The sequence below is a fragment of the Elaeis guineensis genome, chromosome 4 (genome assembly GCF_000442705.2).
Source record: "Elaeis guineensis isolate ETL-2024a chromosome 4, EG11, whole genome shotgun sequence".
In the NCBI taxonomy this organism is placed as follows: domain Eukaryota; kingdom Viridiplantae; phylum Streptophyta; class Magnoliopsida; order Arecales; family Arecaceae; genus Elaeis; species Elaeis guineensis.
In genome coordinates, this window is record NC_025996.2 from 70,252,125 (window position 1) to 70,278,062 (window position 25,938).

Sequence of the window (25,938 nt, forward strand, 5' to 3'; positions counted from 1 at the left end):
ATATCAAGGATGGACTTTCCTTACACTTAGGAGGCCCAACTTTTCTAGCCGGAACAACTGTTGCAGTCTTAAAAAATTAACATTGCGGTGGAGATTGGTCTCACATAACACAAGATCACATTATTTCATGGTGTACCTCTTGAAAAGGAAACATCACACGTTCCAGCAAATGGGCATGCTTCCAGTTGCTACGATACTGCTTTGAAAAGCTAATCATTAAACAAATCATCGGATTGTGTGAAGCGTTCAAGTTATTGTTTGAGCCTTATTCGTCCAAATAAAGTATTACTTGCAAAGCAGTGGTATAGGTTCCTCCACGATTGTCCTTTCTATTAAACATTTGACGCAAGGACATACAAATGGTCAATTTGCCATTTAAAGTATAAGTTATAGTCTTCATTCTTCCCTCCCTAATGTAAAGTCATAATTGTTTCCTCCTCTGAAAGATTTGCCTAATAATCTGTAATCCACTCGTAGCTAATAAATTGGTTGTTGCTTCTCATGCTCTTTTTAAGTGGAGAAGGTGAAAAGCTTGCAGAGACTGCTATGAGGATGAAGGCGGCCAGATCCCTCAGATGACACATGACAAGTCTTGCACGGATGTAGGATATCGAGAATTTTAATGTAATGGTGTTCCTATAGTTCTCAGAGACACTTGCGACTGCTAAAACATCTTCTACATAATCAAATCAGGATCAGGGACAAGACTCCTAACCTTTGAAAAGAATTCTAAAATCAGAAGAGCAGGCATTATTAGGGATAACAATGATGAGTATTGTAAGATTTGACCAACCCTTTTCTTATTGAAAGCAAATCCAATTTTATTGTAATGGTGTTTCTATAGTGCCTCAGAAACACTTGCTATCGCAAAAACATCTTCTAAATAATCAAATCAGGATCAAGGACGAGGACAAGGCTCCTAACTTTTGAATAGAATTGTAAAATCAGAAGAGCAGGCATTATTAGGGATGACAGTGATGAGTATTGTAAGGTTTGACCAACCCTTTTCTGATTCAAAGCAAATCCCAAAATGATCAACGGTGGATAAACTAAATCTTTTTGATCCAGTTCAATGTCTGGAAAATAGCTTTCGGATGTCAATATTACAACATATTACCGCACGTTATGTAAAACGCATAAACTAATCACCAAAGCTAAATCAAATCCCATTAAACTCTGAAAGCACTCTGAGAAGAATGTCATGACCTATTTGTCTCTTTAAGATAGTCAAAGAAGTAAACAAAAAGGTAGGATTTGCATGAGCCAATTCTTTTCCCCTTTTTTCCATTTGTTTAATAAACAGGCATATCTTTGTGGATCTGAGGACCTGGTCACCAGAGGACAAACTTGCAATAGTTTGCTCCCATTGCACCAAGTGCCAGGACCCTTGAACTTTAACCTGTTTGCTTCATCTTGTGCCCTTTTTCCACTGAAAATTTCTTCCTCTTGTACTCCAACTCAAGGCCTGCCATGCAACAGTATAAATACTACCACCCATGAGGGACTCCCCATTCATCACTCTCTACAAATTGTCGCTCGTTTTCTTCTTTTCGTATCTGACAACATTTACGATCACCAGAAAAGCCATGCAGACCTCAGATCATGTGTGTGATCTACCTCTAGCTGAGAGTTACCGAGCACTGCTTTATGACCCCAAAATGGTTCAAAAATATCCATACAACCAAGATCATGAAGTGACAAGAGAATGCGAGCTTCCACTGATAGACTTGAGCGGTCTGAGGAGCAGTGATGGAGAAGAGAGACGGGTTTGCATAGAAGCCATAGGCAAGGCATCCTCAGAGTGGGGCTTCTTTCAGGTGCTAAACCATGGGATCAGTAATGAACTCCTAGGAGAGATGAGAAGAGAGCAAATGAAGCTGTTCAGGCTACCTTTTGAGAAAAAGGTCAGCTCCAGGCTACTGAATGACTGTTACAGATGGGGAAATCCAACAGCCATTTCTCTGAAACAGTTCTCCTGGTCAGAAGCCTTTCATGTTCCTCTTGCAAAGATTTCAGATGAAAACTGCTGTTATGGAGAATTTAGTTCTCTGAGGTACTTTATTATTACCGAAAACATATCATAGAGTCCTTCAAATCATTTTTCTAAGGCTGCTATTTGAACTTTAAAAGTTTTACTTTTTCCTACCTCAAGTTCTTTTGAAACTAGTAGTCATATTAAAACTAGTATGCTTGCTTACTGCTAGGGAGGTCATGGAGAAGCTTGCGGCTGCAATGTCGGAGCTTGCTCACACACTAGCTGGTGTGCTAGCCCAGAATTTGGGGTACAACAGGCATGGATTTCCAGAAAACTGCAACAAGAGCACATGCTTCCTTCGCCTGAATCGATATCCCCCATGTCCCTTCTCGCAAAAAGCCTTTGGTTTGATGCCTCACACCGACAGTGACTTCCTTACTATCCTTTATCAAGATCAGGTTGGAGGACTGCAACTGATGAAGGATTCTGAATGGGTCGCTGTCAGACCAAATCCAGATGCACTATTTGTCAACATTGGAGACCTCTTTCAGGTTATCATAGCCTCACAACATCACCCTTTGCACTTTTAAAGATTTAATATCTATAAACACCATTAAGATCCACTTATTAGTTTTTTGTGAGCATGATTAAAGCATGATTCCTCCAATATTCTTACCTTCCTGAAAATAAAACCAATCAGCAAAGGCCTTCTCCATATCAATTATGAGCCAACTCAAGCTGCATTACCATAGCTAATAGTGCACCCAATTGATTCATTTTCTTGCAAAGGCCTTAGCAATCCATGCTTGTATTATTACTTCAAACAAACGACTTGCCATAGATACCACATCAAAGGATAGTTACGAGTAATAAGCTTCACTAGGAGGTGGGAACCAAGTCACAAAGATTTAGTTCTTCTCTAATCTTTTATTCCTAGATTTTTTTCGTTAGAAGTTTACCTAATGTCTAATTTGGTGATTGATGTAGGCATGGAGCAATGACATTTACAAAAGCGTGGAGCACAAGGTGGTGGCCAATGGGAAGAGGGAGAGGTATTCCATAGCCTACTTCTTCTGCCCATCATATGATTCGACCATAGGGAGCTGCAAGGAGCCCTCCCTGTACAAGAGCTTCACCTTCGGAGAATTCAGGAAGCAAGTGCAAGAGGATGTCAAGAGATGTGGACAAAAAGTAGGCCTGCCCAGATTCCTCCTATAGCTCATTTCTATACAGGCAGTAACCTACCGCTGTTACCATAATACTTTGGAGTCTGTTGCACAAGAGGAAGAAAAATGAATGAGAAGGGATGATAGAAAGAATAGAATACCCATTTCTTAGGATACATTTGTATTTATATGTATCAGAAACCAAGACTTTATGTCACGCCCCAAATCCGGGACATAACACGGCCATGCTACCGAGGGATGGAACCCACGATAACACGAAGCCAATCCATCGTAATCATCTAAAATCCGTCAAATAAAAAGATTCAATTCTATTATTCATCAAATAATCGAACCAATATTGGTTCAGAGCATCTAAATCCAAAAGCAAGTACTAATTCGAATCTCAACATTCATAAATAACTACAAATCTATGATTATAAAATAAATTAAACTTCTGTTGCAAATTTTTCAGCTTACTATGCCGATCTTCAAGCTTGGATTCCTTTTGCCGATCCTAACCTTATTTCTCTGTTCAAACAAAAAGAAAACAAAAAAGAATTTGAGCTACACTAGCCCAGTAAGTAGAACTTGCACTTCCTTATCGGATCAAACATAAGTTTTTCATGATTATGCAATATTTAAAAAAATAACAGGTAATACAAAATAAAGCATTTCATAGAACATATAACAAAACAAGTTATAAACTCATCATACATGCATAAATCATCTATATTTCACAATCATGAATCGTAAATCATTTTCATCATGTATTCATGTCATGTTTCAAAATATTGCTCACAGATATTCATGCTAAGTCACTATTATACCTGTGACAGGGCCATGTTTCTTAATCGACAGAGTTCTTAATTCATGTGCCAACTTTATACCCGCTGGCAGGGTCATGTTTCGTGTGGATGCTAGCTCCGGATGTCGACCTTCCCGAAGGGATTCATTCATAGCCATCTGAGAGCCTTTGAAATCATTATATTTTTTTCTTAAAGCATACATATACATAGATGGAAAAATAATGAAATTCATACTTCATAATCATGCTATTTTCATAAGACATATTCATGAAATCAATGCTCATAATAAAACATGCTTTTTCATATCACATATGCCGATCCTTATTTTATGAAAAATTATAATTTCATCAATAGCAATTCTTTACATAAAAACATGATCATTGAAAAATAAATAAGGAGCATAAGATCCACTTACCTCGTTCATCTTAGATCTTTAGACTTCGTTAGAAGAATCAGCTAATCCTATTTAAAATATCAAATATTATCAAATTCTATTCCATAAATATAACAAGGTTAAATCATAAGGAAAGAGGACTGTTGTCCGGATATGTCGGACCATCTAGATACCAGAGCAATTCAGGGTCTCTGATCTGAGGGTCAGATTTAAGTGACTTGATCAAGAAATTGTGAAGCATAGATCGAATTAAGATCAAGATCAATCAATAGGATTCTTTAATATTGAATTTGAAAGATCCTTGATATGATCAAATGAGGTTGACATACAGCACAGATATCAAAGCAACTTTGGATCTTCTTGTTAAAGTCAATATGAGCCTTAAAAGATGAAGGCATGACTGGATACAAGATTCATAGTCTTTCTTAGAGAGAAAAAGTTAATCATGAGAGAGAAAGTAGAGAGAGAAAGTGAGAGAGAATCTTCGTATCCTTTAAAAGTGGCAATCATGATTGAGATCATCAGAGGTAATATCAGGATGATTTAATATGAATTAACCATGGTCGATGTTATCAATTTTGAATATGGATCGGATCAGGATCCAATCTACTGCACGAATTTCGGAGCAATCTCAGATCATCATATTTTCATCTCAAGTTTATCCTAGGATCTGTGATGCAATCAGAGAGAGAGAATGACCCTAGAGAGACAAAATTATAAAAAGAGATAAAAGATCTAGAGAAAGAAAATAGGAAGAAAATTTAGAGAGAGAAAATGGAGAGAGAATGTAGAGAGAGGAAGTCCAATTCTAGAGAGAGAAAGACTTAAGAGAGAGATGAGAGAAACTTTCTCTTACATGTATTTATTATTATTATTATTATTATTTTCTTTTTTTTTTCTTTTTTTTTTCTTTTTCTTTTTCCTTTTTCTTTTCTTTTCACGGGAGCAGAGGACTTGTGTGGTTCTCTTCTTCACGGAACAGGGGAGGTCCTTCCTCCCCCTTGTTCCCGAACTAAGGGCCTCCCCTCCAACTGACCACCACTCCGACCGGTGGAGCAGTCCCCGACGACGTCGAGAGATCGGGTCTGGTGACCGACGACGGCAAACAGTGACGGAAAGAAAAAAAATAAGGTAACATGGAGAAAACAGGAGATCTTCTTTAGAATTTATTTCCAGCAAAATCGATGGCCGGCGGTGAGGTCTGGGGTTGTGAGAAGATGAGCAAGAGAGACAAAAGGAAGGATTGGGACCTTACCTTGGTTTCGGTGGCATCTCCGGTCTTGATTTTCGGTGGGCACGGTGAAGGCAATCAACGACTCCATTGAAAGAAAAAAGGGAGAAAGAAGAGAGAGGAAGCCTGATATTTTCATGGCTTACTTAAGATAAAGAAGAGGAAATTTATAGATGGGATCTAGGGCTCCTAGAGTCCCAATCCCATTCTGATTCAAAGAGGGAAGACGGACTCTATCAGGAGTCCTCTTCCGTTCTCTTCTTTCTTATTATTTTTTTTTAATATCTGGGTTATTACATTCTCTCCTCTTTAAAATAATTTTGTCCTCAAAATTTAACATATCTTCATTTTCTAATAAGTGTAGATATCTCGTCTTCATATCATCTTCAAGCTCTCATGTAGCCTCTCTCTCTTCATGATTACTCCAATGAATCTTCACATATGGAATGATGCGCCGTCTTAGAACTTGCTCTTTTCGATCAATAATTCGGAAGAAAAAATTTTTATAGGTTAAGTCTTCATGAACTTGCAATGGCTCATACTTTATCACGTTATTTGGATCATGTACAAATTTTCTTAGTGGTGAAATATGAAAGACATTGTGCATTTTAGATAATTCTGGTGGTAAAGCTAGTTCGTAAGCAACATCTCCTACTCGGCTCAAAATTTTAAAAGGTCTAATATATCGCGGACTCAGCTTGCCATGTCTTCCAAACCTCATGACACTTTTTGTAGGTGATACTTTTAGAAAAATATGATCAATGAAGTAAAATTTCAATTCTCTTCTTTTTTTATTTGTCCAACTCTTCTGTTTATCCTATGCTGCTTTGAGTCTTTCCATGATCAGATAGATTTTCTCTCTAGCATCCATTTATTATCAGCAAAATCTTTCCTTATTTACAACTAACGTATTTCATAATATCTTTTGATTTAAATGATTAATATTTCTAATCAATTCAAACCATCACGCTTTTGCTGCATACTCTGATCTCAACTTACCAAATTATCTAAGTCTATCAAAAATATCTTTGTATATTAAATCAATCAAAGATAGATCCAACTTTTAGATTTCATATACAATTTAGGATAAAATTTAAGATTTTTTTGTTATTACTATCTCTTAGGCATAGCACATCAAAATTAAATCTTCATCCACCTTCTATGTTTGAACTTATTACATAAGCTTCACCACTACTCGAGAATCCAATATATCTAGAATTAATTTGAGTTAACCTTCGATTCACCTTACAATTATTTAGACAACTTTCAAACTATCTTTTCTTTGCAAAGAAATTAACATCAAAATCAGCAAAATTATCATGTTCTTTATCCATATAGGTTTAGCATTCCAATGTCATCAAATATACCTAACATAATATATCAATATCTCCCACTTCATTCTAGGGTCAACACTTCTCGTACTCATATCAACCTTGCTAATTGAAATCTAAGATATAACTCGTCAATTCTATTATAGACATCATATGCCACTTATGCATAAATTTCATCATAATACCTATTGATTCGAAATCAAATTATTGAATCTTTCTTTTATATCTATCATGTTCCTCATGATCTTAGCCTCAAGTTCAAATATCACTAAAGTCACAATCCCGAATAATGATAACCTTAAGTTCAAATACCACTTAAGTCATATTCTCTAGTGATCATAACCTAACTTTATATCATTCTTATCATGTCCTTAATGATCATAATCTTAAGCTCTGATATTATCCATTATACTCCACTCGATCACATCCTATTGATCATACATAAAGTTTTGATATCACTTTATAATCTCAATGATATTAAACCTAAGCTCTGATATTATTCTATCATATCCTAATCATTTATATCATTTATATCATAATCTCCAATGATTATAACCGAAGCGCTGATACCATAAAATGTCACGTCCCAAATTCGGACATAACATGGCCATGCTACCGAGGATGGAACCCACGATAACACGAAGCCAATCCATCATAATCATCTAAAATCCATCAAATAAAAAGATTCAATTCTATTATTCATCAAATAATCGAACCAATATTGGTTCAGAGCATCTAAATCTAAAAGCAAGTACTAATCCAAATCTCAATATTCATAAATAACTACAAATTCATGATTATAAAATAAATTAAACTTCTGTTGCCAAATTTTTTAGCTTGCTATGTCGATCTTCAAGCTTGGATTCTTTTTGTCGATCCTAACCTTATTTCTCTGTCCAAACAAAAAGAAAATAAAAAAGAATATGAGCTACACTAGCTCAGGAAGTAGAACTGTACTTTCTTATCGGATCCAACATAAATTTTTATGATAACACAATATTTAAAAAAATAACAGGTAATACAAAATAAAGTATTTTATAGAAATATAACAAAATAAGTTATAAACTCATCATGCATGCATAAATCATGTATATTTCATAATCATGAATCGTAAGTCATTTTCATCATGTATTCATGTCATGTTTTAAAACATTGCTCACAGATATTCATGCTAAGGTCACTATTATATCGGTGACAGGGCCATGTTTCTTAATCGACAGAGTTCTTAATTCATGTGCCAACTTTATACCCGCTGGCAGTGTCATGTTTCGTGTGGATGCTAGCTCCGAATGTCGACCTTCCCGAAGGGATTCATTCATAGCTATCTGAGAGCCTTTGAAATCATTATATCTTTTTCTTAAAGCATACATATACACAGATGGAAAAATAATGAAATTCATGCTTCATAATCATGCTATTTTCATAAGACATATTCATGAAATCAATGCTCATAATAAAACATGCTTTTTCATATCACATATGCCGATCTTATTTTATGAAAAATTATGATTTCATCAATAGCAATTCTTTACATAAAAACATGATCATTTAAAAATAAATAAGGAGCATAAGATCCACTTACCTCGTTCATCTTAGATCTTCAGACTTCGTTAGAAGAATCAGCTAATCCTATTTAAAATATCAAATCATTATCAAATTCTATTCCATAAATATAACAAGGTTAAATCATAAGGAAAGAGGACTGTTGTCCGGATGTGTCGGACCATCCAGATACCAGAGCAATTCAAGGTCTCTAATCTGAGGATCAAATTTAAGTGACTTGATCAAAAAATCGTGAAGCACAAATCGAATTAAGATCAAGATCAATCAATAGGATTCTTTAATATTGAATTTGAAAGATCCTTGATATGATCAAATGAGGTTGACATACAGCACGGATATCAAAGCAACTTTGGATCATCTTGTTAAAGTCAATATGAGCTCCTAAAAGATGAAGGCATGACTCGATACAAGATTCATAGTCCTTCTTAGAGAGAGAAAGTCAATCATGAGAGAGAAAGTGAGAGAGAATCTTCATATCCTTTAAAAGTGGCAATCATGATTGAGATCATCAGAGGTTATATCAGGATGATTTAATATGAATTAACCATGGTCGATGTTATCAATTTCGAATATAGATCGGATCGAGATCCAATCTACCGCACGAATTTTGGAGCAGTCTTAGGTCATCATATTTTCATCTCAAATTTATTCTAAGGTCTGTGATGCAATCAGAGAGAGAGAATGATCGTAGAGAGACAAAATCCATAAAAAGAGATAAAAGAGTCTAGAGAGAGAAAATAAAAGAAAATCTAGAGAGAGAAAATGGAGAGAGAAAGTAGAGAGAGAAAGTCCAATTCTAGAGAGAGAAAGACTTAAGAGAGAGATGAGAGAAACTTTCTCTCACATGTATTTATTATTATTATTATTATTATTCCCTTTTTCTTTTCTTTTTCTTTTTTTTTCTTTTTCTTTTTCCTTTTTCTTTTCTTTTCACGGGAGCAGAGGACCTGCGTGGTTCTCTTCTTCACGGAACAGGGGAGGTCCTTCCTCCCCCTTGTTCCCGAACTAAGGGTCTCCCCCCCAACTGACCACCACTTCGACCGGTGGAGCAGTCCCCGACGACGTCGAGAGATTGGGTCTGGTGACTGATGACGGCAAACATTGACGAAAAGAAAAAAAACAAGATAACATGGAGAAAATAGGGGATCTTCTTTGAATTTATTTTCAGCAAAATTGATGGCCGACAGTGAGGTCTGGGATTGTGAGAAGATGAGCAAGAGAGAGAAAAAGAAGGATTGGGACCTTACCTTGGTTCCGATGGCATCTCCGGTCTTGATTTTCGGTGGGCACGGTGAAGGCAATCAACGACTCCATCAAAAGAAAAGAGGGAGAAAGAAGAGAGAGGAAGCTTGATGTTTTCATGGCTTGCTTAAGATAAAGAAGAGGGAATTTATAGATGGGATCTAGGGCTCCTAGATCCCAATTCCATTCTGATTCAAAGAGGGAAGATGGACTCTATCATGAGTCCTCTTCCATTCTCTTCTTTCTTTTTTTTTATATATCTGGGTTATTACATTCTCCCCTCTTTAAAATAATTTCGTCTCGAAATTTAACATATCTTCATTTTCTAATAAGTGTGGATATCTCATCTTCATATCATCTTCAAGCTCTCATGTAGCCTCTCTCTTCATGATTACTCCAATGAATCTTCACATATGGAATGATGCGCCGTCTTAGAACTTGCTCTTTTCGATCAATAATTCGGAAGAAAAAAATTTTATAGGTTAAGTCTTCATGAACTTGTAATGGCTCATACTTTATCACGTTATTTGGATCAGGTAAAATTTTCTTAATGGTGAAATATGAAAGACATTGTGCACTTTAGATAATTCTGGTGGTAAAGCTAGTTCGTAAGCAATATCTCCTACTTGGCTCAAAATTTAAAAGGTCTAATATATCGCGGACTCAGCTTGCCATGTCTCCCAAATCTCATGACACTTTTTGTAGGTGATACTTTTAGAAAAATATGATCATTGAAGTGAAATTCTAATTCTCTTCTTTTTTTATCTGCCCAACTCTTCTGTCTATCCTAGGCTGCTTTGAGTCTTTCCTTGATCAGATAGATTTTCTCTCTAACATCCATTTATTATCAGTAAAATCCTTCATTATTTACAACTAACGTATTTCATAATATCTTTTGATTTAAAGGATTAATATTTCTATTCAATTCAGACCATTACGCTTTTACTACGCACTCTGATCTCAACTTACCAAATTATCTAAGTCTATCAAAAATATCTTTGTATATTAAATCAATCAAAGATAGATCCAACTTTCAGATTTCATATACAATTTACGATAAAATTTAAGATTTTCTTGTTATTACTATCTTTAGGCATAGCACATCAAAATTAAATCTTCATCCACCTTCTATGTTTGAACTTATTACATAAGCTTCACCACTATTCGAGAATCCAATATTTCTAGAATTAATTTGAGTTAACCTTGATTCACCTTACAATCATTTAGACAACTTCCAAACCATCTTTTCTTTGCAAAAAAATTAACATCAAAATCAGCAAAATTATCATGTCCTTTATCCATATAGGTTTAGCATTCCAATGTCATCAAATATACCTAACATAATATATTAATACCTCTCACTTCATTCTAGGGTCAACACTTCTCGTACTCAGATCAACCTTGCTAATTGAAATCTAAGATATAACTCATCAATTCTATTATAGACATCATATGCCACTTATGCATAAATTTCATCATAATACCTATTGATTCGAAATCAAATTATTGAATCCTTTCTTATATATTTATCATGTTCCTCATTATCTTAGCCTCAAGTTCAAATATCACTAAAGTCACAATCTTGAATAATGATAACCTTAAGTTCAAATACCATTTAAGTCATATTCTTTAGTGATCATAACCAAACTTTATATCATTCTTATATGTCCTTAATGATCATAATCTTAAGCTCTGATATTATCCATTATACTCCACTCGATCACATCCTGTTGATCATACATAAAGTTTTGATATCACTTTATAATCTCAATGATATTAAACCTAAGCTCTGATATTATTCTATCATATCCTAATCATTTATATCATTTATATCATAATCCCCAATGATTATAACCGAAGCTTTGATACCATAAAATATTACGCCCCAAATTCGAGACATAACACGGCCATGCTACCGAGGCATGGAACCCACGATAACACGAAGCCAATCCATCATAATCATCTAAAATCCATCAAATAAAAAGATTCAATTCTATTATTCATCAAATAATCGAACCAATATTGGTTCAGAGCATCTAAATCCAAAAGCAAGTACTAATCCGAATCTCAATATTTATAAATAACTACAAATCCATGATTATAAAATAAATTAAACTTCTATTGCCAAATTTTTTAGCTTGCTATGCCGATCTTCAAGCTTGGATTCCTTTTGTCGATTCTAACTTTATTTCTCTGTTCAAATAAAAAGAAAACAAAAAAGAATATGAGCTACACTAGCCCAGTAAGTAGAACTTGCACTTTCTTATCGGATTAAATATAAGTTTTTCATGATAATACAATATTTAAAAAAATAACAGGTAATACAAAATAAAGTATTTCATAGAACATATAACAAAATAAGTTATAAACTCATCATGCATGCATAAATCATGTATATTTCATAATCATGAATCGTAAATCATTTTCATCATGTATTCATGTCATGTTTCAAAATATTGCTCACAGATATTCATGCTAAGGTCACTATTATATCCGTGACAGGGTCATGTTTCTTAATCGACAGAATTCTTAATTATGTGCCAACTTTATACCCACTGACAGGGCCATTTTCGTGTGGATGCTAGCTCCAGATGTCGATCTTTCCGAAGGATTCATTCATAGCCATCTGAGAGCCTTTGAAATCATTATATCTTTTTTTTAAAGCATACATATACATAGATAGAAAAATAATGAAATTCATGCTTCATAATCATGCTATTTTTATAAGACATATTCATGAAATCAATGCTCATAATAAAATATACTTTTTCATATCACATATGCCGATCCTTATTTTATGAAAAATTATGATTTCATCAATAGTAATTTTTTACATAAAAATATGATCATTTAAAAATAAATAAAGAGCATAAGATCCACTTATCTCGTTCATCTTAGATCTTCAAACTTCGTTAGAAGAATCAGCTAATCCTATTTAAAATATCAAATCTTATCAAATTATATTCCATAAATATATCAAGGTTAAATCATAAGGAAAGAGCACTGTTGTCCGGATGTGTCGGACCATCCAGATACCAGAGTAATTCAGGGTCTCTGATTTGAGGGTCAGATTTAAGTGACTTGATCAAAAAATCATGAAGCACAGATCGAATAAAGATCAAGATCAATCAATAGGATTCTTTAATATTGAATTTGAAAGATCCTTGATATGATCAAATGAGGTTGACATACAGCACGGATATCAAAGCAACTTTGGATCATCTTGTTAAAGTCAATATGAGCCCCTAAAAGATGAAGGCATGACTCGATACAAGATTCATAGTCCTTCTTAGAGAGAGAAAGTCAATCATGAGAGAGAGAAAGTGAAAGAGAATCTTCGTATCCTTTAAAAGTGACAATCATGATTGAGATCATCAGAAGTTATATCAGGATGATTTAATATGAATTAACCATGATCGATGTTATCACTTTCAAATATGGATCGGATCGGAATCCAATCTACTGCACGAATTTCGGAGCAGTCTTAGGTCATCATATTTTCATCTCAAGTTTATTCTAGGGTCTGTGATGCAATCAGAGAGAGAGAATGACCCTAGAGAGACAAAATCCATAAAAAGAGATAAAAAGGTCTAGAGAGAGAAAATAAGAAAAAAATCTAGAGAGAGAATGAGAGAATGTAGAGAGAGGAAGTCTAATTCTAGAGAGAGAAAGACTTAAGAGAGAGATGAGAGAAACTTTCTCTCACATATATTTATTATTATTATTATTATTATTATTATTATTATTTCCTTTTTCTTTTCTTTTTCCTTTTTTTTTCTTTTTCTTTTTCCTTTTTCTTTTCTTTTCATGGGAGCAGAGGACCTGTGTGGTTCTCTTCTTCACGGAACAGGGGAGGTCCTTCCTCCCCTTGTTCCCGAACTAAGGGCCTCCCCCCAACTTACCACCACTCCGACCGGTGGAGCAGTCCCCGACGACGTCGAGAGATCGGATCTGGTGACCGACGACGGCAAACAGTGACGGAAAGAAAAAAAATAAGGTAACATGGAGAAAACAGGGGATCTTCTTTAGAATTTATTTCCAACAAAATCGATGGCCGGCGGTGAGGTCTAGGGTTGTGAGAAGATGAGCAAGGGAGACAAAAGGAAGGATTGGGACCTTACCTTGGTTCCAGTGGCATCTCCGATCTTGATTTTCGGTGGGCATGGTGAAGGCAATCAACGACTCCATCGAAAGAAAAGAGGGAGAAAGAAGAGAGAGGAAGCCTGATGTTTTCATGGCTTGCTTAAGATAAAGAAGAGAGAATTTATAGATGGGATCTAGGGCTCCTAGAGTCCCAATCCCATTCTGATTCAAAGAAGGAAGACGGACTCTATCAGGAGTCCTCTTCCATTCTCTTCTTTCTTTTTTTTTTATATCTGGGTTATTACACTTTAAGAATTCTGATGGATGCTTTTAAACAGCTCCCATAAAAAATAAAAAATAAAAAGAATAAGAAGATGTTTAAGGATTCCATCAAATTTTTTATGTTTTATTTTTAATTAGGCGATTTCTTATTTGTATCATCATCGCTAATATTATTCTTGTTTCACACATTTCCTTAGATTTTGTGAAAGAGATGAGAAGAGCTATATAACCTAGAAATGCTTCAGATGGGAGAGAATATACACAATACACCAGCTGCAGACCCAACAGATATTTGCGCATAATCCAGCACTCATGCGAATCCTAGGAGTCGAACATGCCTCACATTTGCTACAAGGAGAGGTATATATAATTTTATTTCTCCTGTGAAAAGTTATCAAAGAAATAAGGCATTTGAAATTCTAAAGAACAATCAGCTAAACTTTAAAAAGGGATGAAAATCATATGGATAACTATGTCATGGCTCAACAAAAAAATAATGATATCCATGTCAAATGCATGGAAATTTATCACATTATGAAAGAACAAATACAACATAAACAAATAATAGCAATCATTATATATTTTTTGTTGGTGCATTAAACCAATCTCAAGACACATGGCAGCATCATATGAGATCAAAAAGATATCAATCAGAAAGCACCAGATCTCAGCAAACTAATTTATCGATTAGCAGATTCAGCTCAATATTGTACCGATCTAAATAAAGGATGCTCTTGCGTTCTGTCCAGATGACGTCTCAGCTAACAAAAAAATATCCAAATTGGGTATTTACTGATCTGAACCCTGATACCTCTTTATCTGGGATGAATGTTATGACATCTCTATTTCACCCTGATCATCTACCGAGGTGAACTATTGTAGTGATGAACTTAATCGTTTTGCGAACGCCCATGGTGGTTTCCTCAACCAAGTCACAGCTCGCCACGATCTTATATCCAGATTATATGCACAGCTATCTACCAGCTCACTTATAGGTGGTTCTCTAACCACCCAATAGACTTCTCTAACGGCCTAACAAATTCTAGAATGACTTCCTCAACTCCTCCATAAATAGAGGGTCAGCAAAAAATTAGGCCAGACTCTTGGCTTCCACCCAGTTCTCCTCTAGTTCCATTCAATCTCTCTTACTCTTTCACTCTTTTCCACTCCTGTTCTCAAGGCTCAAACTGACTTAAGCATCGGAGGGTTAAGAACCGAAAGATCTCCATCCGATTTTTTGACTGGTTTTGCAAATTGGAAAAATTTTCACCAGATTACAAGGATCGTTCCATCTTAGCCTCACTCTAGTTGATCAACTCTACTCCAGATTTAAGCCTTGCAGCAACAGATTGGTGCTAGAGGAAGGACCTCTCTGATTTCTTTTGTGGAAAAGATGGTTAAGACACGAGCTCAACATCTCTCTCCCTCCCTCCAGAAGGAGCACCTGAGGTGCCACTACAACAATCAATTATTGTTGATCCTCAACAATTCAGCCTCCTTGTTCAGCAAGTCCAAGCCCTGACAATAGCTGTTCAATAGCTTCAAAAGAAGGAGGAGTAACTATCAAAAGAAGCTCCTCCCCTAAATGCTTTATCCCAGCATAGTCCTCAACCAGCCTATTAAGATGAACACCACACTAATGAGGCTAACAGCAAATTTGCCTCCAGTACTCTAAAAGTTCAAAGAGGGGATGATCTGGAGCATAAGGTCCTAGATCTTGAAAGGTGTCTGATGGAGCTCCAGATAGGAGATCGATCTCAGAATAAAAATAGTTTCAATCTTTGATCTTCATTCTCTTATGAGATCTTGAGTAAATTAGTTTTGAATTGATTCAAGATACCTACCATCGAGTCTTTTGATGGCTCTGCTGATTCGATGGATCATATCGAGGGTTATCAAGCCCTCATGGCTTTATAAGGGGCTTCTGATGCCCTATTATGCATTACTTTTTCTGCAACCCTCAAGAAGACAGCGAGGGTTTAGTTTTTCAGACTTCCACAAGAGTCCATCACTTCTTTTGAGCAGCTTGAGAGACTGTTCGTTACTTATTTTGATACTAACAGACCTCATTTGAGGCATGTGGATAGTCTTTTCTCTGTTTAACAGCAAAAAGAGATCTCCGAAAGTATGTGGCTTATTTCAATGCGGCCACTTTGAAAGTAAAAAAATTTAATGAATCAATTACCATGTCTGCTTTGAAGAGAGAACTCTGAAGCAACCATCTAATTTTTTTTTGAATAAAATTTTTTTGAATACCTACAACAAGATGCTTGACCGAATGTGTAAGTACGCCCAGACCGAGAAGGAGGAGGCTATCTTAAGACAGGCAAAGAAAGATTAAAAAAAAAAAATGATTGAGGAAGAATGATAAGCAGACTAAAAATTCAAATCGACCTCAAAAAAATTCGAGATCAAAAAGTCTACCTCGGTGCTTTAATTTTTATGCCCCTTTGTCTGCATTTCAAGCTCAGATTCTGATGAAAATTGAAGGAGAGAGATATCTTCGAAGGCCTAATCCCTTGAAGGCCTCTCCAGAGAACAGAGATAAGCAAAAGTATTGCCGCTCCATAAAGATCATGATCATGACATCAAGGAATGCAAGCAGCTACAAGATGAGCTAGAAATCTTGGTGCATCGGGATGACCTCGACAAATATGTTAGACCGATCAAAATGAAGAATACAGGCCTCTAGTAGAAGGAATTTTTGATGATCACAACCGACCAACTGCTGCTGTTATCAATATGATATCTGGCATCTTATCTGGCACTAGTGACCCATCTCCTAAGAGACAAAGAACTGAAAATATTATTTCTTTTTCTTAAAATGATGTAAAGGAGATCCAAATCCCTCATAACGATGCTGTCATCATCTCTATAATGATAGCAAAATATGATGTAAAAAGAGTTTTGTTGATAATGAAAACTCAGCTAATGTATTGTTCTATAATGCTTTTTCAAAAATGAACCTGATTGAACAACTCAGGCGGATCGGTACTCCACTCATCGGATTCTCAAAAAATCCAATGACAATGAGAGAGAAATTACTCTATCGATTACAGTGGGATAGGAGCCAAAACAGTCAACGGTGCAGCTTACTTTTTTGATAGTCAGAGTCCCATCTGCTTATAATGCTATCCTCGACTGATCTGATCTCAATGCCGTCAAGGCCATTACCTCTACTTACCATCTACTAATGCATTTTCTGACTAAAAAAGGAGTTGGTGAAACGCATGACGACTAGATGGTGGCTTGACAGTATTCTATGATTTCTGCTAAAATAAACTAATTAGCAAAAATTATGCCAGTTAATATATCAGATGCACTAGATGAGGTCGAAAGAATCCAAGGTGAACCGACAGAAAAGCTTGAAGCTATTCTTTTAGGAGATTATCCAAAAGAAACGATCTAGATCAGTGTAAACCTCAAGCCTAGTTTAAGAGAGAGAATGATCAAGTTTTTACGAGCAAATACTGACATCTTTGCGTAGTCGGCTTCTGATATGCTTGACATCCATGCCAATGTGATTATTCATAAACTAAATATGGATCCAAATTTCAAGCTGGTTCAATAGAAGAAAAGAAGTTTCATCCTAAAAGGCAAGAAGCCATCGATGAGAAAGTTGACAAGCTTTTAAAAGCATGATTCATCAGGGAAGCTCATTACTTGAAATGAATAGCCAATATCATTATGGTCAAAAAGGCCAATGACAAATGGAAGATATGCATCGACTATAAAGATCTTAATAAAGCTTGTCTGAAGGATAGTTTTTCTCTACTGAGAATTGATCAGCTTGTATATGCTACCTCCAGTCACAAGCTCTTCAACTTTATGGATGCTTTCTCAGGCTATAATCAGATCCAAATGGCTCCAGAAAATGAAGAAAATACTTTTTTTTGTTATTGAAAGAGATTTGTTTTGTTACAAAATGATGCTTTTGATCTTAAAAATGTAGGTGCTACACTCCAACGTCTCGTCAACAAAGTTTTCAAGTAATAATCAGTCAAAACATGGAGGTCTATATTGATGACATGATAGTAAAGAGCATCAAAGAAGATCGACATATTACTGACCTGAAGAAAGTATTTGGAGAACTTAGAATGTACCAGATGAAGCTCAATCCTAACAAATATGCCTTCAGAGTTAGCTCAAGTAAGTTCCTTGGCTTTTTCATTAATCAAAAAAGAATAGAAGCTAATCCTAAAAAGATTAGAGCATTATTGAAAATGAAGTGTCCGATTTTTATTTAAAAAATCCAACAGCTCACTGGACGAGTGGCAGTCCTCCGTCGATTTGTTTCCAAGTCAGCTGAAAGATGCCTTTTCTTCTTAAAATATTAAGAAATATCAAAAATTTTAGTTGGACAGAAGAATGTCAAACTACTTTTAAGGATCTTAAGAAGTATCTTGGATCTCTGCCTCTTCTTTCTAAGCTAGTTGAAGGTGAAAAACTATACATCTATATTTTTGTTTCACCTTATGCAGTCAACTCAGTTCTTATCCAAAAAGAAATAAGCATTCAAAGGCCTATCTACTATGCTAGCAAATTACTGCAAGACGTAGAGATCTGATATAAAAAGGTCGAAAAATAATATATGCTTTGACCATGATAGTCCGGAGACTCAGACCTTACTTTCAAGCTTATGCTATTATAGTATTGGGACTAGCAGCTCAGATCGATATTACAAAGAGTTGATACTTCAGGTTAGATCGTCAAATGGGCTATTAAACTCGGTGAATTCGATATCCACTATCAACCTCGAACTGCAGTTAAAGGTCAAATACTAGTTGATTTTATTGCAGAATGCACTATCTCAGATAATGGATCAATCTGGTAAGTCCTAAAAGTGATGATTCATTCTAGATTCTATATGTGGATGGAGCCTCAAATTTTCAGAAAAGTGGTGCTAATTTGATTTTGGCTAATCCTGAAGGGTTCGTGACTGAACAGACCCTGAGGTTCAATTTTAATACTTTCAATAATAGCACTGAATATGAAGCCCTAATAGTGGATTCTCAGAATGGCAAAATAGCTCGAAGTTAGAAAATTAAAGATTTTTACAAATTCACAACTTATCGTCTGCCAAGTCTGAGGTTAATTTGAAGCCAAAGATTTCATGATGGCCCGTTACTTGCAGAATATCAAAAAACTATCTGAAAATTTTGAAGAGCTTGAAGTGATCCAGATTTCTAGATCGAAAAATGCTTAGGCTAATGCTTTATCCCATCTCGCCACTTCAGATTTTTTCGAACTGAATCAGAAGGTATTGATTGAATAGTTGGATAGGCCTAGTATTGAGGTGCTCTCTGTAATTCAGATCAGTTATGAGCTGAGTTGGATTGATCCCCTCATAGATTATATATCTAAAAGAGTTCTGCCCAATGATCCAACCAAGGCCAGAAGCATTAGAAGACAAGCTCCATGGTATGTTCTTCAAGAAGGCCACTTATATAAAAAGTCTTATTCTCTTCCTCTACTTCAATGCTTGATACTATATGAAGCTAACTACGCACTTCAAGAAGTACATGAGGGGATATATGGAAACCATCTGGGGAGCTGGTCACTTGCTTATAAAGTAATCTGACAAGGTTACTACTGGCCAACTATTCAAAAAAATACAGTTGATCTCGTCAATAAGTGCGATCAATGCCAGAGGTACGCTAATATCCAACATCAACCTGCTGCTGAGCTTATTTTCATTACCATCCCTTGACCCTTTGTAATTTGGGAGATAGATATACTGGGACCTTTCCCAATAGCAGTAGACTGAAAAAAAAATTTTGGTGGTAGCCATTCATTATTTCACAAAATGGGTAGAGGCAGAACCTTTAGCCCAGATCACAAAAAAAATATGCAAGATTTTGTCTAAAAATCTATAATATGCCAATTTGATTTACCTCAGATCATCATCACTGATAATGGTCGGTTGTTTGACAACCCCAAGTTCAATAAATTCTGCTTCAAATTTCATATTGATCATCGACTCACTTCTATTGGACATCCTCAGTCAAATGGTGAGGCTGAAGTAACCAATAGAACCATCTATCAAGATTTGAAAACAAGGCTCACTAATCCAAAAAATTGCAGACTGAAGAGCTATAGAGTATACTATGGGCATACCGAACCACATATCAGATTCCGACAGGAGAGACTCCTTTCAAGCTAACTTATGGAACTGAAGTAGTGATTACAGTTGAGATTGACCTATTATCTGATAGAGTCAGAAATTTTCATGAGGCAATTAATTCTAACCGATTGAGAACCGATTTGAATCTTCTTGATGAAGTGAGAGAACAAGCCCATATCAGAATGGCGACCTATAAACAGAGAATTGTCAAGTATTATAATACCCATGTAAAATCGAAGTTATTTCAGAAGGGTGACCTCATCCTGAGACAATCTGAAGTTTCAAAGCCTACTGAACAAGGTAAACTAGCTCTCAATTGGGAAGGACCTTATCAGATCATTGATATAGTTTGCCCAAGGGTTTATAAAATTTAGACAGGTCTATTATTTTTCGTACTTAGAATTTTGAAAATCTCAAAAAATATTATCAATGAAAATGCTCTAACGAGCCCCTTCTCATATGTCATGTTTTTTCTTTTGTCGAGATCCGGATTTCAATCTGGTAAAACCCCAAAGGGCATACATATTAATCTGGATTCTAATCTGATAAAGTTCCAAAGGGCATACATGTTAATCTGGATTCCAATCCGATAAAGCACTGAAGGGCATATATGTTAATTTGAATTTCAATCTAATAAAGTCCTGAAAAGCATACATGTTAATCCGGATTTCAGTCCGATAAAGCCCCAAAGGGCATACATATTAATCCAAATTGCAGTTCAATAAAGCTCCAGAGGGCATACGTATTAATCTAGATTTCAGTCCAATAAGGACATAAATGTTAATCTGGATTTCAATCCGGTAAAGTCCCGAAGGGCATACATATTAATCCGAATTCGATCCGATAAAGCCTTGCAGGGCATATATATTAATCCAAATTTCGATCTAGTAAAGCCCCAAAGGGCATATATGTTAATCCAAATTCCAGTCGAATAAAGTTCTGAAGGGCTACATGTTAATCCGAATCCCAATCCGATAAAGCCCGAAGGGCAAGCATATTAATCTGAATTTTCAATCCGATAAAGCCCCGAAGGGCACACATGTTAATCCAAATTTCAGTCCGATAAAGCCCCGAAGAGCTTGATCCCCCCATCAACTGACAAGTCTTATTTCAAATATAAGATCGAAATGATCTTCTGTCGGTTTCGAACCGATATAATACTATATTGATCTCTAGAGCAATATTATCTTTGGATTCTCTTGAGAATATTAATCTCGGATCAAATCTTTAAAATTGATCCCTCTGTGGTCATACAAATAAAGATACGTCTGAATCTTGATTTTTAGTTAATTGATGATGGGTGAATTTAAAGTTATTAGTTTTTGATTCTGTTGAATTATAAAGATATGTATGGTTATTTTATTCTAGCAAGCCATGAAATTATTTAGAACATATGAATTAAATCATGATGTCTGAAAAAATATTTCTTGTATTGATATGAAAAGAAAGTATAGAAGCGGAAACCCGCATTAGGTTTACATGTTCTAAAAAGGAAGAAAAAAAAAGAAAAAGACCTATATCAAGTCAATACATCCGAGAAGAAAAAAAAATCTCTATCCAATAATTATCGGTGCATTGGAATCCCCCTTGATTAGTTCCTTTTTGGTCTCCTCTGGCTTCTCAGTAGTATCAATGGTAGTAGGGCCTGTGGCTAGGGTGGACTCCAATTTTTTGCTGGCCTCGAGGACTTCAGTCCCTACTGTGGGAAAATTCAGTGCAGGGGTAACATGGTAATTTTAAAACTTTTTCAAAATTATGATTTTACAGCAAAATTATTAATTAATCTAATTAATTAACATGAATTTATCCTACACTAGGATCTAAATATGATATATAGCATGCATTCATTTAAATTTAAAATTCAAATTCAAACAGTAAACACTTTACTGTAATGTGTTCAGAACACAATACCTTTATGCGGGTAGTAGATCGCCGCAAACTGATCACCGTTGGAAGAGTCTGATCATCGTGATGCAGCTACACAGCATGTCTGACCTCTGTAGATCATCCACATGAAGCTCCGGTCTGATCGACTCCTCACGAGTGCTAGCTCGTTGTAGAGCCCTTTTGACGGCTGCTGCTGATCGAACTCCTTCGATCGATGTCTGTCGATTCTTCGGATGCTCTGGATCATCAACAAATATATTTGAGAAGATGTTGAAGATCTTCCTGAGATTTTGTGGGCTCACGACACTCGTAGCTCACTTTCTCACTTCTCGAACCCCAGGCTAAAACTCTAGGGAACTCACTGGAAATCTTGCACCCACTTTTCTTTCTTTTCTTTCTTTTCCTTTTGAAAGGATATGGACTTTCTTCTCACGCACAAGACTTCTCACGCCCCAGAATTTTTCTTCAAAAATTTTCTTTTTTTTGCACGCCCCACTCTTCTCCTCCTTTTATAACAACATCAAACGTCTTATCCAAAAGAAAGGATAAAGATGAGTAATTACACATTTGAATTCAAATCAAATTTTGAATTCAAATGGACACCAACTCATCCCTTATCCACTAAAGGCATCAGGCATGGCTTAAATTGTGCATGGAGTCATTTCATGAGAAACTTTTTTCATGTAAAAAATAGGACGTAAAAAAAGGGATAAGGTGCAAAGATTGATTGCCCATTCAAATTCAAACTTTATTTTGAATTTGAATGGCCAACCAATCATCCTTATCCATTCATTTGGAACATTAAAGTGGGGTGTGGAGAGGGCTTGGCGTGAGGAAAAAATTCATGAGAAGTTCCTTCTCATGAATTCAAATGGGTGCAATGGAAGTGAGGTGGCGCATGGAGATTGGGTCAAGGTGGTTTAATTATTTAAACCAACCTAATTGAACCAAATAAGTTAGGTCCAATTAGACTAATTTAAACCCAACTTAATTAGACTTAATTAGGTTCAATAAAATTTTAATCAAATCAGAAATTGACTAAGCCCAACCCCTGATCAAATCAGGGACCAAACCATCTCGACGATTAGGTCAACTCTTAACCTAATCGGGTCAAACCCAACTGAATCCAATTCAATTGGACTTGATCCAAAAATAATTACTCGATCAAATTGAGTTAATTAGTGATCAAATCACTAATTAAACCTCTCATAAATACTGAGTCCAAATTCGATGGGCAATCGGGCATCAGAATTCATCGATATGTAACCCTGATCGAAAAGTCCCAACCAGTGGGACTCTTGACCCCGGTACCCATAATGTGTAGAACTCATGATCAGAGAATCCTGATTCTCAATCACTGAGTCTCAAACATGTAGGATTCTACATCAGCCATCAGATCAGATAGGAACCTCTAGTGTGTGTGACCCCGCAGGTTTGAACCTAAGTCGGTAGCACAGGAACCAATTCCTGTACTAATCGAAGTGACCATCTAGCAATGGTATCCGACGTTCGGATAGGTCAAAGAGTCACAATCGCAACACTCAGAACCTACATGAATATGGTTACTGTATAATTCATCTTTTTGACCCCTGTGTTTAGGATGACTCAGGATTAAACTGTCAACCCTGATCAGATCATCCAAATCGTGCTCAACTCAAACAGTCCTGTGACTCCTCACAAGGACTACCCTGGTCAAGATTTTGCTAAATTAAAACACGACTGTACATAGCTCCTAAACTGAAGTGGTCAATCCCATCTTGACACACGCACCGACAAGTCAAGTACTTGACTACACCTAGCAGCCTTCCGTCACTGAATTAGAAATTCAGGTAGTCCAGTGCCTAAGTGCAGTGAGTTGCTTGCAAGTCACTGTAGTGGTCTCAGGTCAGAGGGATATTTATACCCATATTCCATCGGAGCAAATTTTGACAGCAGAAATAGCTCCGGAGTCGGTCACGTTCAGTATAGATGTACCCTTACATCTCACCTGTATGCCATACCAGTGTCTCCACACTCATTGGTTAAGAGGACAACCAACCTATATAGCACACAATGACCTAAGCTTGATAAATGTTGTCGTCTTTGGTAACAACGTATCATTTGGTCGCGAACAGATTTAAGGACTAAACGACAAATCCTCCTTTGTTGAGTCTAAATAGTCCTAAGGACTTCACCACAACTTAGGAGTTCATTAGAAGATAAAATATTTTGTGATGAAAAATATCAAAATAATTTTATTAATTCATAATTCATATAAAATATAAAAATGAGCACAACTGTCAACAGGCTGACGATTGACTTTGGGACACTATTCCCAACAATCTCCACTTGGCCTAAAGCCAATCGGTGCAGTATCTAATACCCATCTTCGACTTGTAGTTGTCGAACTCCTTCACCGTAATGGCTTTAGTGAATGGGTCAGCCAGGTTCTTCTTCCCGTCGATCTTCTGAAGATCGACGTCACCTCGATCCACAATTTTTCGGATGAGATGGTAGCGGTGCAGAATATGCTTCGTCCGCTAGTGTGCCTTTGGTTTCTTCGCTTGAGCAATGGCTCCAGAACTGTCACAGTAGAGCAAAACTGGACCAACAAGGGAGGGTGCTACTCCGAGCTTGGTGATGAATTTTCTCAGCCACACCACTTCTTTGGCAGCATGTGATACGGTGACATACTCCGCCTCACAAACTGAATCAGCCACTGTGTGCTGCTTAGAACTTTTTCAGCAAATAGCCCCTCCATTAAGGGTAAAAATAAATCCCGACACACTTTTGCTGTCATCGTAATCAGACTGGAAACTAGAGTCTGTAAACTCTATAAGTCTCAAGTCTGATTTACCATAAACAAGCCACTGGTCCTTAGTATTTCTTAAATACTTCAGGATGGTTTTAACAACCTTCCAGTGATTCTCCCCTGAATCAGATTGGTATCTACTCACTACCCCTAGTGAGTATGCCACATCTGGTCGTGTACATATCATGACGTACATGGTAGATCCCACTGCCGAAGCATATGAAATCCTACCCATACGCTCTCTCTCTTGAGGTGTTGTCGGACAATCCCTCTTCGAGAGAGAAATTTCATGGCTTATCGGAAAATAGCCATGCTGAACCTCTTCAGTATAGTATCAATGTACGTGGACTGAGATAAACCAAGCAACCTTTTAGATCTATCCCTATAGATCCTCATCCCTAAGATGTAGGAAGCTTCTCCCAGATCCTTCATGAAGAACTGTGACGACAGCCAAATCTTTATTCCCTGTAATGCAGGGACATCATTTTCGATTAAGAGAATGTCATCCACATACAATACAAGAAATACTACTACTGGACCATTAGCCCACTTATAAATGTATGGCTCTTCTCCATTCTTAACGAAGCCATACGTCTTGATCGTCTTATCAAAATGTATGTTCCAACTCCGTGATGCCTGCTTAAGTCCATAAATGGACCTCTGTAGCCTGCACACCTTAGACTCATCTGTGGATGTGAATTTTTCAGGTTGTATCATATACACCTCTTCATCTAGCTCTCCATTTAGGAAAGTTGTCTTCACATCCATCTGTCAGATTTCATAGTCCAGATGGACAGCTATCGCAAGCATAATCTGAATGGATTTGAGCATTGCCACAGAAAAAAATATCTCATCATAGTCTATACCATAACATTGACGATATCCCTTAGCAACCAAACGGGCTTTATAGGTTTCCACCTTTCCGTCTGCGCCCCTTTCCTCTTGAAGACCCACTTACACCCTATGGGTTTTACTCCTTCAGGTGGGTCAACCAATGTCCACATATCGTTGACCTTCATGGACTCCATTTCGAATTTCATTGCCTCCAGCCATTTCTCAGAGT

At 36.4% G+C, this 25,938-nt stretch overlaps 1 protein-coding gene across 1 annotated transcript; it reads left to right on the forward strand.

Annotated features, from left to right (window-relative positions):
* Positions 1-1,345: 1,345 nt before the first annotated feature.
* Positions 1,346-3,634, forward strand: LOC105034258 (gibberellin 2-beta-dioxygenase 6-like). The gene is made up of 3 exons (XM_010909334.2): positions 1,346-2,053; positions 2,205-2,526; positions 2,963-3,634. Exons 1-3 carry the CDS (start codon positions 1,497-1,499, stop codon positions 3,191-3,193), a joined length of 1,110 nt encoding a protein of 369 aa, XP_010907636.2. The 5' UTR covers positions 1,346-1,496; the 3' UTR covers positions 3,194-3,634.
* The last annotated feature ends 22,304 nt before the right edge of the window (positions 3,635-25,938 follow it).